Source organism: Furipterus horrens, unplaced genomic scaffold (genome assembly GCF_987537825.1).
Source record: "Furipterus horrens unplaced genomic scaffold, mFurHor1.1.pri manual_scaffold_2, whole genome shotgun sequence".
NCBI lineage: Eukaryota > Metazoa > Chordata > Mammalia > Chiroptera > Furipteridae > Furipterus > Furipterus horrens.
This window is the reverse complement of record NW_028327172.1, coordinates 169,240,748-169,253,476: the sequence shown is the minus strand read 5'-3', so window position 1 is coordinate 169,253,476 and position 12,729 is coordinate 169,240,748. Positions and strand designations below refer to the sequence as shown.

Sequence of the window (12,729 nt, the reverse complement as noted above, 5' to 3'; positions counted from 1 at the left end):
CATTAATTTCTTTTTCCTCTCATTGCCCCAATACCCATCATTCATGCCCTCTTCTAATACAAGTAGTTGTTTGCATTTGGTATCCTGCCAATAAATTATAATCTCTCTAAAGCCAAATGAGTTTTACTCAAGCTGTATATTCTACATCAACTAGAAAAATACTTCTCATTTTACACACAAGTGCTCAATAAATGTCAAATGCCTTATAGGATTTTAGAGCTATGAAGAATTTCAGCAAACATCTAATCCAGCTTCCTCATTACACAGAGAGAAAACTGAGACCCAGTAAAGTTAGTTTATTTGCCAGAATGGTTTCTGCCTTAGCAAACAAATTACGTGTGTGTGTGTGTGTAAAGCTCAGCTAGTGAGGAAATAATTGTTCTCTAGTTATACAATTCATGGTTTTGTATGAATGCTAGCCTCCCTGTTAGGCTGTTAAATTATAGAAGCCAAAGACCTTTCCTTTCTCTTTCCTTCCTCCCTTCCTTCCTTTCTTCCTTTCTTCCTTTTTTTCCTGTTATCCATAGTGCTTAAACTATGCATAGCAATGATGAAAATTAAAATATGTTAATGAATAAAGAGGAAGATAAATAACTATTATAAGAGATCTTCTTTAAAATCTTTGTGCGAAAGATGTTGAGGGCAGTGTGCCAACATGATGCCGGTAAATTCTTTTTAAAAAAATAAAGTGAGCTCTTTCTGCCATCTTTTTGTGCCTTCATAATGTTACACACAAATGTCCTGTCTGGTACTCTCAAGAGTATCAACAATGCTGAAAAGAGAGGCAAGCGCCAAGTTTTTTTAAAAAAGATTTTATTTAGTTATTTTTAGAAAGAGGAGAAAGGGGAGAAAAAGAGGGAGAGAAACATTGATGTGCTAGAGAAACATGGATTGGTTCCCTCTTGTATACCTCCAATCGGAGGCCTGTAACCCAGGCATGTGCCCTGACCAGGAATCAAACCAGTGACCTTTCAGTTTGTGGGAAGATACTTAAGCCACTGAGCCACACCCCAGTCAGGGCAAACACCAGGTTCTGGTTAGGCCATGCTCCAAAGTCATCATCCCATTTCTAACTATGATGATGAAGCATAATTACATTGGTAGATTTGAAATGATTGATGACCACAGAGCTGGAAAAATTGTTGTGAATCTCACAGGCAGGTTAAACAGGTGTGAATTAATCAGCCCAAGATTTGGTGTACAATTCAAAGATCTAGAAGAATGTCAGAACAACCTGCTTCTGTCCCGTCAGTTTGGTTTCATTGTACTGACAACCTTGGTGGGCAACATGGACCGTGAAGAAGTAAGATGAAAACATATAGAAGGGAAAATCCTGGGATTCTTTTTCTAAGGATATAATAAATATGTGCAAATAGAATGCCTCAACGGACAGAAAATAAGGCACATAGATTGAGTTTGACTTTCAATTTAATGATGTCGTACATGCATTTAATGTTTGGTAAATGTCTATTGAATTAGATTGAAAAAAAAGAAATTCGTCTTTTAATTTAACCTTTAGATGTTACCTTTTAAACTCTGTTTCAAATGTTAAGTGTTTTTGACATAAATTAAGCTCATGATCCTATCAATGCTGTTGGAAATAGCTATTATTTTAGTAGCATGCTGAGGTTGAATGCTAAATGGACCTTAACATTGATAAGAACGCTGCTTTCTCGTAGGGTTAATATTTTTCCAAGGCACTGCCTACTATGTAGGGAACACAATTTAAAAAACATTTGTCTCCTTTTAGTGAACCCACAATGTGATGGGAGACATACTGAGAGACTTTCTATCAATCTTTGGGAAAGAAAACCTCCAAAAAGTTTTTGGATCTGAACTAACTAACCAACAGACAGATTCTTCCACGTCTCTCCATTGGATGCGCTCCCAAACAGCAAACATCTGGAGCCAAAGAGCTGTAGAGTCAGTATTCTGCTTGGTCCATCCCAGGAGTTCATCCATCTCTCACACTCTGGCATCCAGGCCCTTCTCAATGAAACAAATTGAGGCAGACTCTGCTAAATCTAAGCACTGTTTCTTCCCCTCTTCTAATGACTTTCCCCACACAAGAGAACTTCTATATCTTCATCTGTAGAATGGAAGTAACGATTCTTTTCTACGTTCACAGGAGGCCTTTCTAACTTGGCAGGTCAATGCACAGAACACTCTGTCCTGGGCATCTGGGCCTGAATTTGCTCTTACATCAACTGCATTTTTTCATTCCTCAGCCACTCATGCATCTAGTCATTATATCCTTTTCCTTTTTGAGCTGTATTTTATCTTGGAGATTTATGAGATTTGTCCCAAGTTTTGTTTTTAAGTGTTCTTTATGTTTCTGTTGATTTATGGTTGTAATTTCTTTTTCTTTTATTTTTTTAAAAGATTTTGTTTATCCTTAGAGAAATAGGAAGGGAGGGAGAAAAAGAGGGAAATATCAACATGTGAGAGAAACATCAATCAGTTGCCTCTCATATGCACCCTGACCAGGGACTTGAACCTAAACCCAGGCATGTGTCCTCACCAGGAATCAAACCAGTGACCTTTTGCTTTGTGGGATGACACCAAACCAACTGAGCCATGCCAGTCAGGGCTAGGGTTGTAATTTCTCTGTTATTCTTTTTCTTTTCATTTTAGTCAAGGCTGGCCAGTGTAGCCAAATACACATTCAAGACACTATAGGTCTTGGAGTGAAAATAAACAAATTTCATGTCAAATGTAGTCTTTATGGGCTATGTGACCATGGGCAAATAACTTAGCTTTTCTGAACTTCAGTTTCCTTATCTTTAAAAATGAAACATTCTCACCTACTGAAGTTGTTATAAGTATCCAATTGATTAATTTATACAATAATGCTTTGAAATGATAAAACACAATCCAGAGTTTAGTGATGATATGATGATATGGACTGGTGGAAAAACATAGGTGCCCAACAGAAGTTAGCAACTCACATAAAGCTAATACTTGGCTGATTTTCTGTATCATGGCCAAGAGTTGCTACCTCACACTGAAACACTGATGGAGCTTATATTCCATTAGAAAGAGACTGACAATAAATATGTTTGTACATGATAATTTCAATGTTGGCAAGTGTTAAGATTAAAAAAAAACCAAAATGATGGGTTCTAGCGTGGTAGTGTCTGTGGGGTGGAGGTATGGGGAACAGGATTTACTTTAAATGGAATGATTAAAGAAGAATTTTCTGATAAACTGAAATCTGAACTAAGACCTGATGGATGAAAAGTAAGCAGTCAGACATACAAAAGGGTTTGTAAGTTGGGCTGAGGCAGAACAGTCTTGGAATGTTTCAGAAACAAGAAAAAAGTCAGTGTTATTGTAGTATAGTGTCTTCTTAGTCTGTTCAGACTGCTGTAACAGAATACCATGGACTGGGTGGATTATAAACAACAGACAGTTACTATTTACAGTTCTGGAGGCTGAGAGGTCCAAGGTCAAGGTGCAGGGAGATTCACTATCTGTTGAGGCCTCGCTTCCTGGTCTGTAGGTAGTATCTTTTCATTGTGTCCACATATGGCAGAAGGGGCAAGGGAGCCCTCTGGAGTCTCTCTCATAAGGTCATAATTTTCCTTTTTTTTAAAAAAGGTTTTATTTATTTATTTTTAGAGAGAGGGAGAGAAAAATTGATGTGTGAGAGATACATCAATTGGTTGCCTCTTGCTCATCCCCAACTGGGGACCTGGCCCACAGCCCAAGCATGTGCCTGACTGGGAATCAAACCAGCGACCTTTTGGTTTGCAGGCCGGCACTCAATCCACTGAGCCACACCAACCAGGGAAGTCATGATTTTCATTCATGAGGGTTCCACCTTCATGACCTTACCACCTCCCAAAAGCCCCACCTCCAAATACCATTACAGTGGGGGAATAGGTTTCAGCATATAAATTTTGGGGGAATGCATTTTCAGTATAGCAGTAAGCAAGAGATAAAATGGTATGATGTAAAAATGGAAAGTTTGGTAGGGTCAGATCATATGGGACCTTGAAGGTAGTAGAAAGACCTTGAACTGGATGTAAGTGCAGGATGTGAGGATATAACGCCATGAGTCTTCCTCTGCTTATAGTGGATGAGCCAATTGCGTGTATTTAAACTCTGGGAGGTTTTTTTTGGCTGGCTCTTAAAGCCACCTTTTCTCCTCTCTCTCATACACTTCTTAGGCTCTTCTTGGATCTACAACAAAACAGGGCCTTCAGAAAGACAACTATCAAAACTCATTGTGATTTTTATGGGATGATGTATAAATAATAAATATTCTTTATTTGATTAGCTGAGGGAAGGTTCTCCTGCTCTGCCCTATAACTAACTGTTGATCTCTTCTTTTGTAGAATGAAAATAGTGATTCTTTCCTGCCTTCACAGGAAGCTTTTCTAACTTGGCAGGTTGATGTGCAGAACACTCTCCTGGGCATCTGTGCCAACAACATTTCCTAGGGTTGCTTTTGCCATAACATGACTAACTCTACTGAGGTCCAGCTCTGTAATAGGTATGCTATCTCACATAAGCTTCATAAAACTGTTGAGCTATAGGTCCTATCACTGGGAAACACAATTTTCAGTGAATTAGATCTGACACTTGTTTTTGACTAACTTTTGGCATCTGAATCCAAAAATGACCCCAGTTTTTCTCTATTATGTCAACTTTTTAAGGCATAGGATACCCTCCGTTAGTCTCAAAAATCATACAAAATGTACATACAAAGTAAAATAAAGAAAAAATTACCTGAATATACTGTTTATTTAGAGTTATTTTATTCATAGAAAGGCTAATATTGTTACTGTAAGTCAAATTGTGTACAAGTAGTAAAGTTCTGCTACCAAACATACATATTAAGGTATTTTATCTTTTCAAATGACAGGCTAGGAAATGCGAAAATGAGATACTTGAAACAGTCTCCCTCAGTTCGCAAAGTTTTAACAAATTGCTTCATGAGACCCAGTTTTATGTGCAGAGGTGGGAATATAATGTTCTTTCTGTCAACAAGTGGCTCACGTAGAATGTTTGGATCACCAGGTTTGAGGTCAGATCTTGCAGGCCAATTTGACTCCACCCAATGCTTCTCATGAGCTCTGCTAACCCACATACACAGAAAACAGGGATACTTGGTGTATCTGTGTTGCTGACCAAGAAGGAAGCAGACCATTTTAAGGTCAACACAAATGATGCAATTGTGCTTCTGATATTGCAACAGATCAGTGACTCTCTTTATGCTTTCATATTCTTCATGAAAACAAACAATAGCCAATTGGGACTGCACCAAATAAATTGCCATTGTGGAGGACATACATCAAGCTCTGCTTTGAGCTACTGATGAACAGTCGCCATTCGGTTGCATTCTAGATTGGAATTCCCAATTCCTCCATTAAACTGTGTATGTTATGTCAATACATAAAGCCACTGTCACTTCGAAAGTACTACAGAAATTCACTTTCTCTTGATCGAAAGTAGGATATCTTTGCTCCTTTTTCAAACAAGTTTTTCTCATGCAGTCTTGATGATAGGAGTTCTGAAGCCTTTTTGGATAATCCCAAAAATCTCATGCCAAATCATTCAATGCATGCTGATCAAATCCCTTACAAACTGAGTCATCTTCAATTTCAAAATCTTCATTGTTGCTGTCACTTAGTTCTTCATCATACTCCTGTTTTTTCAAAAAAGGGTAGTTCAATGAAAACTGGCACTGGTATTTCAGGTGAATGAAGCACTGGGTGTATAGCTGATGGTAGACTAGGATACTCTATTTTACATTTGTTTTTCTTGTTATATCCTGATATTTTCACTATACAAAAGTAACAGTCACTTGAATGATCTCTGGGCTCTCGCCAAACCATAGGTATACCAAATGGCAATTTATCATGTGTTCCCTTCATCCACATCCGTAAACTCTCCACACACTGCTTGCACACCTTGTGAGGGGCCCAATACTTATCTTAATCACTAAGTTTTATTTTAAAATTATGCAAAATAGGCTTGCCTGACAAATGTGCTGATGTTTGTCCTTTGACTGGGAATGGTGAAACTGCCACAGATATAACAAAACAAATCAGGGTTGTTTGGGAACTTACGATGAGAAATAGCAGAGGCAGACATGATCTGAAGGAAAGGAAATAAGTACATATGTAAATTTAAAAAAAATTCTTATAACTCCTTGTATACAGACAAGAACTGGGACTACACTTTGGAATATAATTCACTATATAGAGTGGCAAACAACCTCTCACCACACTGTCTCGTGTGTAACTGAATAGCCTAAACAAGTATGAACCTGTTGCTGATGTCCAAGATTGTCCCACACCCTTCCCCACTCGAGGGAGGTTTGCTCTCAGCCAATAGGAGAGTACTAGTGTTTTCCTCGATCCAGGCTCGATCCAGCCTAGGGTGGTCACATTAAGATAAGCTGTACAGATTGTTATTTTTTATTGTTAAAATAATTAATCATTTATTTAAGAAAAAGAAGAATATATGAAAGGGTGAAGCGGGAGAGCTTGTATGTACATCCCATGGGCATGGACTTGGGGGGGGATTGCTGGGGGAGGGGGGTGCTGGATGGAGGGGAGCAAAAGGGAAAAAATTGGAACCATTGTAACAATATAATCAATAAAACATACTTAAAAAATAAGCTGTACAGAAAAAACTTGACGTGACAGAAGAAAACTAACTGCAGTTTTGAAATCAGCATGCTTATTTAAGTCTAAAACAGCTGAAAAATTGAACTCAACGGGAATTATGTTAAAAATTGTTCCCCTGTATTATTATTTCCATTTTATAGATAAAGAAACTGGAAGTTTGCTTAAGGTCATAAAAGTAGTCACAGCTGATCTAAGACCTTTTAAACTTGAAGCCTGAAAAATGCCTTTTAAAGTAAAAACTGCATTGTCATTTATAGTTTCAAAGAATCCTTTCATCTACTCTGTTCCATGTCATGATAACTGGTGGAAGAAGTGAGAGGTGTGAACTGTATGGGAAAAAAATCAGGCAGCTCAATGAATTGAAGGCAGCTTGCAGGATGAAAGGAGAAGTGTGCCTGAGACCTCAACCTTGGGAATTAAATTGGACTCCCTACAGCGTCCCTCCTACCTTTTATTTCTGCAAGGTTCTGACCTTGGTCTCAGGCCACCTCTCTGATTGCTGTTTTTCAACTGGAGTCTTCATGTGTTTTCATCTCCATTCACCGTCATCAGCTTTGCCTTTGTTTTTCTATCAGGCCCTTGACTCCTCGGTTGACTTAAACTCTCCCCTCCCCACAAGCCTACACCCTATGGCTCACCTCTTGACCTGGATACATTCCATCTCATGGTGAAGCTGTGATAAAACCTTAACCCTCAAATTGGGCCTGTTACCAAGAAGTAACACTAATTGACTAAATGAACATTGAACAGTTTAAAGCTAACAGGAAATCAGATTTGGGCTTCAATCAGAGACAGCGCTGATTTTATGAGGTACTACAAGTTCATGCCCCCAACTTGGTAAAGAGACCTGGTTATAAGATCAGCACCACAACAGATGCTCTGTCATGGAGGAATGTACATTGTACCAAATTTTGTGTCACTTTGTTTGTATGCTCTTCCAGCTTGTCTACTGCTTAGCCAACTGTCTTCAGAGTCAACAGTTTTCTCTGGTTCCATGACTCTCATTAGCACTCACCTTCCCTGGAAGGTATACTTTCTGACTCTCCTAATAGCACATTCAGTTGGCACAATCCTGGGATATCCACACAGAGTTCTTACCTCAAAGCCATTGCTGCTTGGTAGCATCCCTCACCCGTTCTTGGCTCCTGGAGAAGTGGTTCAGACAGATCTAGAATACTGAAGATCTCAAAATCTAAAAATCACTATGACATTAATTTGGAATCAAAACACCAGCAATTTAAATAGAATAAACATTCTTCAGATTAGTCAGACAAAGTGCCTAGCATTTTGGGTATTAAATTGTATCCTGAGCCATACATTTGCTAGAAGGTAGAAAGAAAGATTAGACTTCTAGAACTAATTGCCTTACCCTTTCTTTGAAAAGTTTAAATTTTTAATGGAGGAAGACGTATATGTATAATTGCAACTTTTGTCATCCTGTGTATTGTCCTCTGAGAAGTTCACATTCTTTAGGCCTTGTCTCATGGAAACTGAGAAACGAGCTGCTGGAATTCAGACCCAGGGTCTGGCTGGGTTCCAAAAATAAATACACATGTTAGGTGTTCAGATAAAACATGAAAAGAATAGGAGAGTGAGTAAACTTCTGGAAATAAGAAGGCAGAAAATACTTGACATTTCCCTGTTATTTCTTGATTTTTTTTTTTTCATATTCTTATTTTTGAGTAATTGCTCATGAAGCCGCAGGTCAAAAACAATGCAGCCATTGACCTAAGTATAAGCAGCAGGAAGGTTAAAAGAATCAGTCTTGTTCTTCAGGATTGCATTCATAGTTGCATAGTGGTGTGTTGCAGTACTTAGTGGTCGAGGGCGTGGAAGTAATTCCAGCAGACAGAATGTGGGACGGTCAGAGGGCTGCCACTCGCTCAGACAGGATCAGCACTGAGCAGAGCAAGCACCTTCCTTTTATTGAAACCTGAGGGTGGCAATTACAGGATACACATCCTATTACTTACAGGGAAAACAGGATACCGGGGTGCAGATATTAACTGCTTAGGTACAAAACAGAACTATAAGTCCTTAAGGCAAAGTTACAAACAAGATGATAGGACAAGGGAGTAATGGAGTACTCAGCAAAGTTTCTTTGTTCTCGGGATACCATAGCTCAGTGGCCTGAAACAGCTTGCAAGCAGCTGCCGGCGTTAGCAAGTCCAACTTGCTTAACTGAGTCACAGGACACCTGGACAGGGGGACATAAAGCCCCTACCCAGAGACTTGATTTCCACCAACAGTGGTGCTCTTGCCTCAATGTTTAAAATTAAATATTTAAATTGTTGGTGCTCTCTTAAAAGAATTACTATCACAGTTTCCCCTGTATATGTCAATGAATTTGTTGGTGTGAGCCCTTCCAGGGGGCCAAGAAGAGTTGCAAATTTCTAAACTCAGTCACTATAAAGTACTATAGCCACCTTTCCTCTAAATAAGAGAAGGCAAAACAAAGAAGAGAGACTGTGTGGTACAAAGAACAAAATGGATATATAATAACAATATTTACATTTACTTATTTCCTGCTGTGAATCAGGCACTATGTTAGGTTCTTTTATTTATTATTTAATAGAATAAGATTTGTTTTTATATATGGGAAGAGGTTTTTCTTAAATGATGGAGCCAGGATTTAAAGCTAAGTTATTTCATGCATTCACTAACACATTTAGTCAACCCGTTATTTATTGAATGCCTAAAATATGACAGCTTTGAAGAACAATAGCAAACAAGGTCCCCACACCCAAGAGGGTGCATGTATTCTTTTCTTTTTTTAGATTTTATTTATTTATTTTTAGAGAGAGGGGAAGGAGAGAGAAAGAGAGGGAGAAAAACATAGATGTGTGAGAGATACATTGATTGGTTGCCCTGACCGGGAATCAAACTGGTGGCCTTTTGGTTTGCAGGCCGGTGCTCAATCCACTGCATCATATCAGCCAGGGCATTCTGTTTCTTTTTATACTCCTTGAAGCTGACCTAGTTGCTATTTTACCCACATTCCCTCGTGTTTCACTTCTGTGCACATTGGCTTGAGTTCCAATGGAATCATCTGCATTTCTTTACTTAAGGACTTGATTTTCTCTTCTCTTTGCCACCTGGTTAATGACTCTGGGAGCAACCCTCAACCCACAACTGAGTGGAGTTGGTAGATAAACAGTTCCGCACTCTCATCCCTTGGACGGGATAGCTCTGAGGTGTGTATTTCCCGTTAGCTCCTAGAGCAGCCCCGGCAGAAGTAAACTGCCCTTGCCCAGGGTTGTAGCTGGCTCCATAATGCATCTGCATAGATTGTCTTCCTTTCACAGCCTCCTTTGCCTACTTCCCTCTGTTTCCTTTACTTCCCAGATAAACTACTACTTGCATTTGAATTCTTGTCTCTGAGTCTGCTTCTGGGAAAGTCAAACTAATATAACCACCATTAAGGGGATTACTTATTAAGTGAAAGCTAGAACCTAAAATGTAATGTAGATTTGTTTCCAAAGTGTATGGTCTTTCTGCTCTACTGTGTAATTCAAGCAGAGGGCATCCCGTTGTATATTAGACATAATTTTTTCTTAAGTGCTAAGAAAAGGAAAAATTCATTCCTAGATATGAAATTTTGCAATTCTCTTTCATCTTCTACTCTCTCACAGAGGAGCTTGCCTTTCTTTTACTCCAGTGAATGGGTTGATGAACCACACTCTTGATCATCACTTCTTTTTTCTCTCTCAGTCAAGCACCAAGAGAGTTTCCTCTCCACCCTTAGAGGAGGATCTAGTCTCTCTTTTGTTCCATAGGTTCTTTTATTCTATAGATTCTGTAGGTTAGTGGTTAAGGAAAATGTCATCCCCTGGACAGGATAGAGAAAATTGTATCTGATCTTTTTGGAGTTCTCTGAGCATAGTTTCTTTTCTAGAATTTTATTTATGTTGCTTGTTCGCTGTCTCAATTTATACTGTAAATAGAGCACAAGAAGAAAGTAAACAATTTACTGTTTTTTAGTCCAGTATATTTGACAGTATAACATGGAAGTGGTATGAAGTCTGGCACCTAAGCAAGCAATAAAATGTAACATAATTTCCAACCCATTCCAAGCTCAAAATAACGGAATAATTTTCAACACTAAAATGTGGTTTCCTTGTATAACTTGTACCACTGCCAAATTCAATACAAGAAGCGTCTTTTCTTTTGGAGCTGTTTCCGCACAATGTGAATATTCTTTGACTCACTATGTTGCCCTTTTCCAATTTCCTTGTTTTTGCTTGAGTTCACAGAAGACTGACAGTAGCCTTGTGTGACAGCCATTAGTCTGCCTTAAACCTCAATTTGATCTTGAATGGATAGAGTAATGAATAGATTTTATGTAATTTAATTGATGTTGTCAGCTATATGAATTTGTTAGTTCAAGAGAAACTAGGCTTATAGCCCCCCCTCTTCTAAATTCATATTTTATTATAATAGTGTAAAGGGCAGTGTTCCTTCCTTCAGTTAAAGCACTTTATACCAGTCTGAAATCTGAATAATGAAGCAATAAACATATACTCTATTTAAAAAGAGAAGGCAAGAAAGGTAAGTATTTGCTTCTTTGTATTAGTGGGAATTGACAAGCATTTTTAAAATTGCGCTTGTTTGTGTGAGTACAGGGAGGGGCATTTCATCATCATAAGGGAGGTGTTAGCAAGCCAGTGTTCATTTTAACCTCATGGCATTGGTTGCTGACCACTTTTATACCTATGCTAGCTCCAGGGAGCCTAGGGCATAGAATGTAGATACAGAAAGCAGTACAGAATAAAATCACCTCCCATTTTCCCATCTCTCACACAGGGGAAAAGCTGCGTTCTTCATAGTCATAACTCCTTGATTTGTCCTATTTATGCTATCATTTCGTGGAGATTAATGTATACCTTTCCAGATACTGCTGGTGGGAATGTGAAACAGTACAGCCACTTTGGAAAAACAAGTGGCAGTTTCTTAAAGTGTTAAAGATAGAGTTACCATATCACCCAACAGATAAGTATATGCTCAGGAGAAAAAAAAACATACTGTATCTATGCAAAGACATACTCATATGTTCATAGCCACATTTTTCACAATAGCCACAAAATTGAAAACATCCAAGTGCCCAATCACTGGATAAACAAAATATGGTATAACCATGTAATGGAATACTATTTGGCAATTAAAGGGAACTGAATACTCATTCATGTTAAAACATGAATTAACCTCAGAAATGTTATGCTCATTTTAAGTCACACTCAAAAAGACCCCCACATATCATGTAATCCCATTTACATGAGCTGTCCAGAGGGAAAATCTAGAGTCAGAAAGTAGATTAATCATTGCCTAAGGCTGGGAATGGATGTGGCTGACTATATAAGTGGGTCCAAAGTTTCTTTCTGAGGTGATGGAAATGTTCTGGAAGTAGATTGCAGTGATGGGTACACAAGTCCTTAACTATATTAAAAAGCATTGAATTGTAAAGAAAAAGACCACATTTATTCTGGTAATAAAAAGTAGAAGAAATAAAAAAGAGAGAAAATAAATAAGAATCACAAAGATTATTACTCATCATGTTAAGCATTCAGTCTTGATTAATTAACCGGAATTTAAAGTAGTAGAGGAAGATGGCCAAAATGAAGCTTTAAACATTGCAGAGTCCTAATTATTTAGGGAATCAAGACTCTAAAAAGCAATGTGGGGAATGAGACAGAATATGACACATTTGTAAGACCTAGATCATGGAATTCTGGGATTTTCTCCAAAGGAACAGTGCTGTCCCCATTTTCAGATCTTCAATTTCATTATCAGGACCTTCAGTCTCAATGTTTAATTCTGCCTGTATTTTGTGTACCATATGTCTTTGGAGAATTAAGTTGCAATGTCCTGGGAAAGCCAAGTAATGTAAAATTCAAAAGATTTGCTGAATTACTGAGGATAGAATTTTGTTCTTCAGTGGAGTTTGAGGACACAAAGGCATTTAACACTGTCACAGAAAAAAATGGTAGCACTGCAGCAGAGGAGGTGTGCCACCAGTTGAAGTCTGAGAAATTTTTGTTCATTGAAATTATGGAAGTTCAGTGGAGTCTTGCCACTTTAGGGGTTATAAAGG

The 12,729-nt window shown here is 38.3% G+C and overlaps 1 protein-coding gene across 1 annotated transcript; it reads left to right on the top strand.

Annotated features, from left to right (window-relative positions):
* The first annotated feature begins 723 nt into the window (after window positions 1–723).
* On the top strand, window positions 724–1,312 carry LOC150019930 (small ribosomal subunit protein uS8-like). The gene is made up of 2 exons (XM_090266735.1): window positions 724–795; window positions 1,031–1,312. The coding sequence occupies exons 1-2, from the start codon at window positions 724–726 to the stop codon at window positions 1,310–1,312; spliced, it is 354 nt and encodes a 117-aa protein (XP_090122861.1).
* The last annotated feature ends 11,417 nt before the right edge of the window (window positions 1,313–12,729 follow it).

Bases quoted from the DNA above. Each gene is read 5' to 3' on its own strand.
- LOC150019930 (XM_090266735.1), top strand. From the start codon at position 724: ATGTTACACACAAATGTCCTGTCTGGTACTCTCAAGAGTATCAACAAT. The intron at 796-1,030 runs GTTTTTTTAAAA...GGCAAACACCAG, and splicing joins AAAAGAGAGGCAAGCGCCAA to GTTCTGGTTAGGCCATGCTC.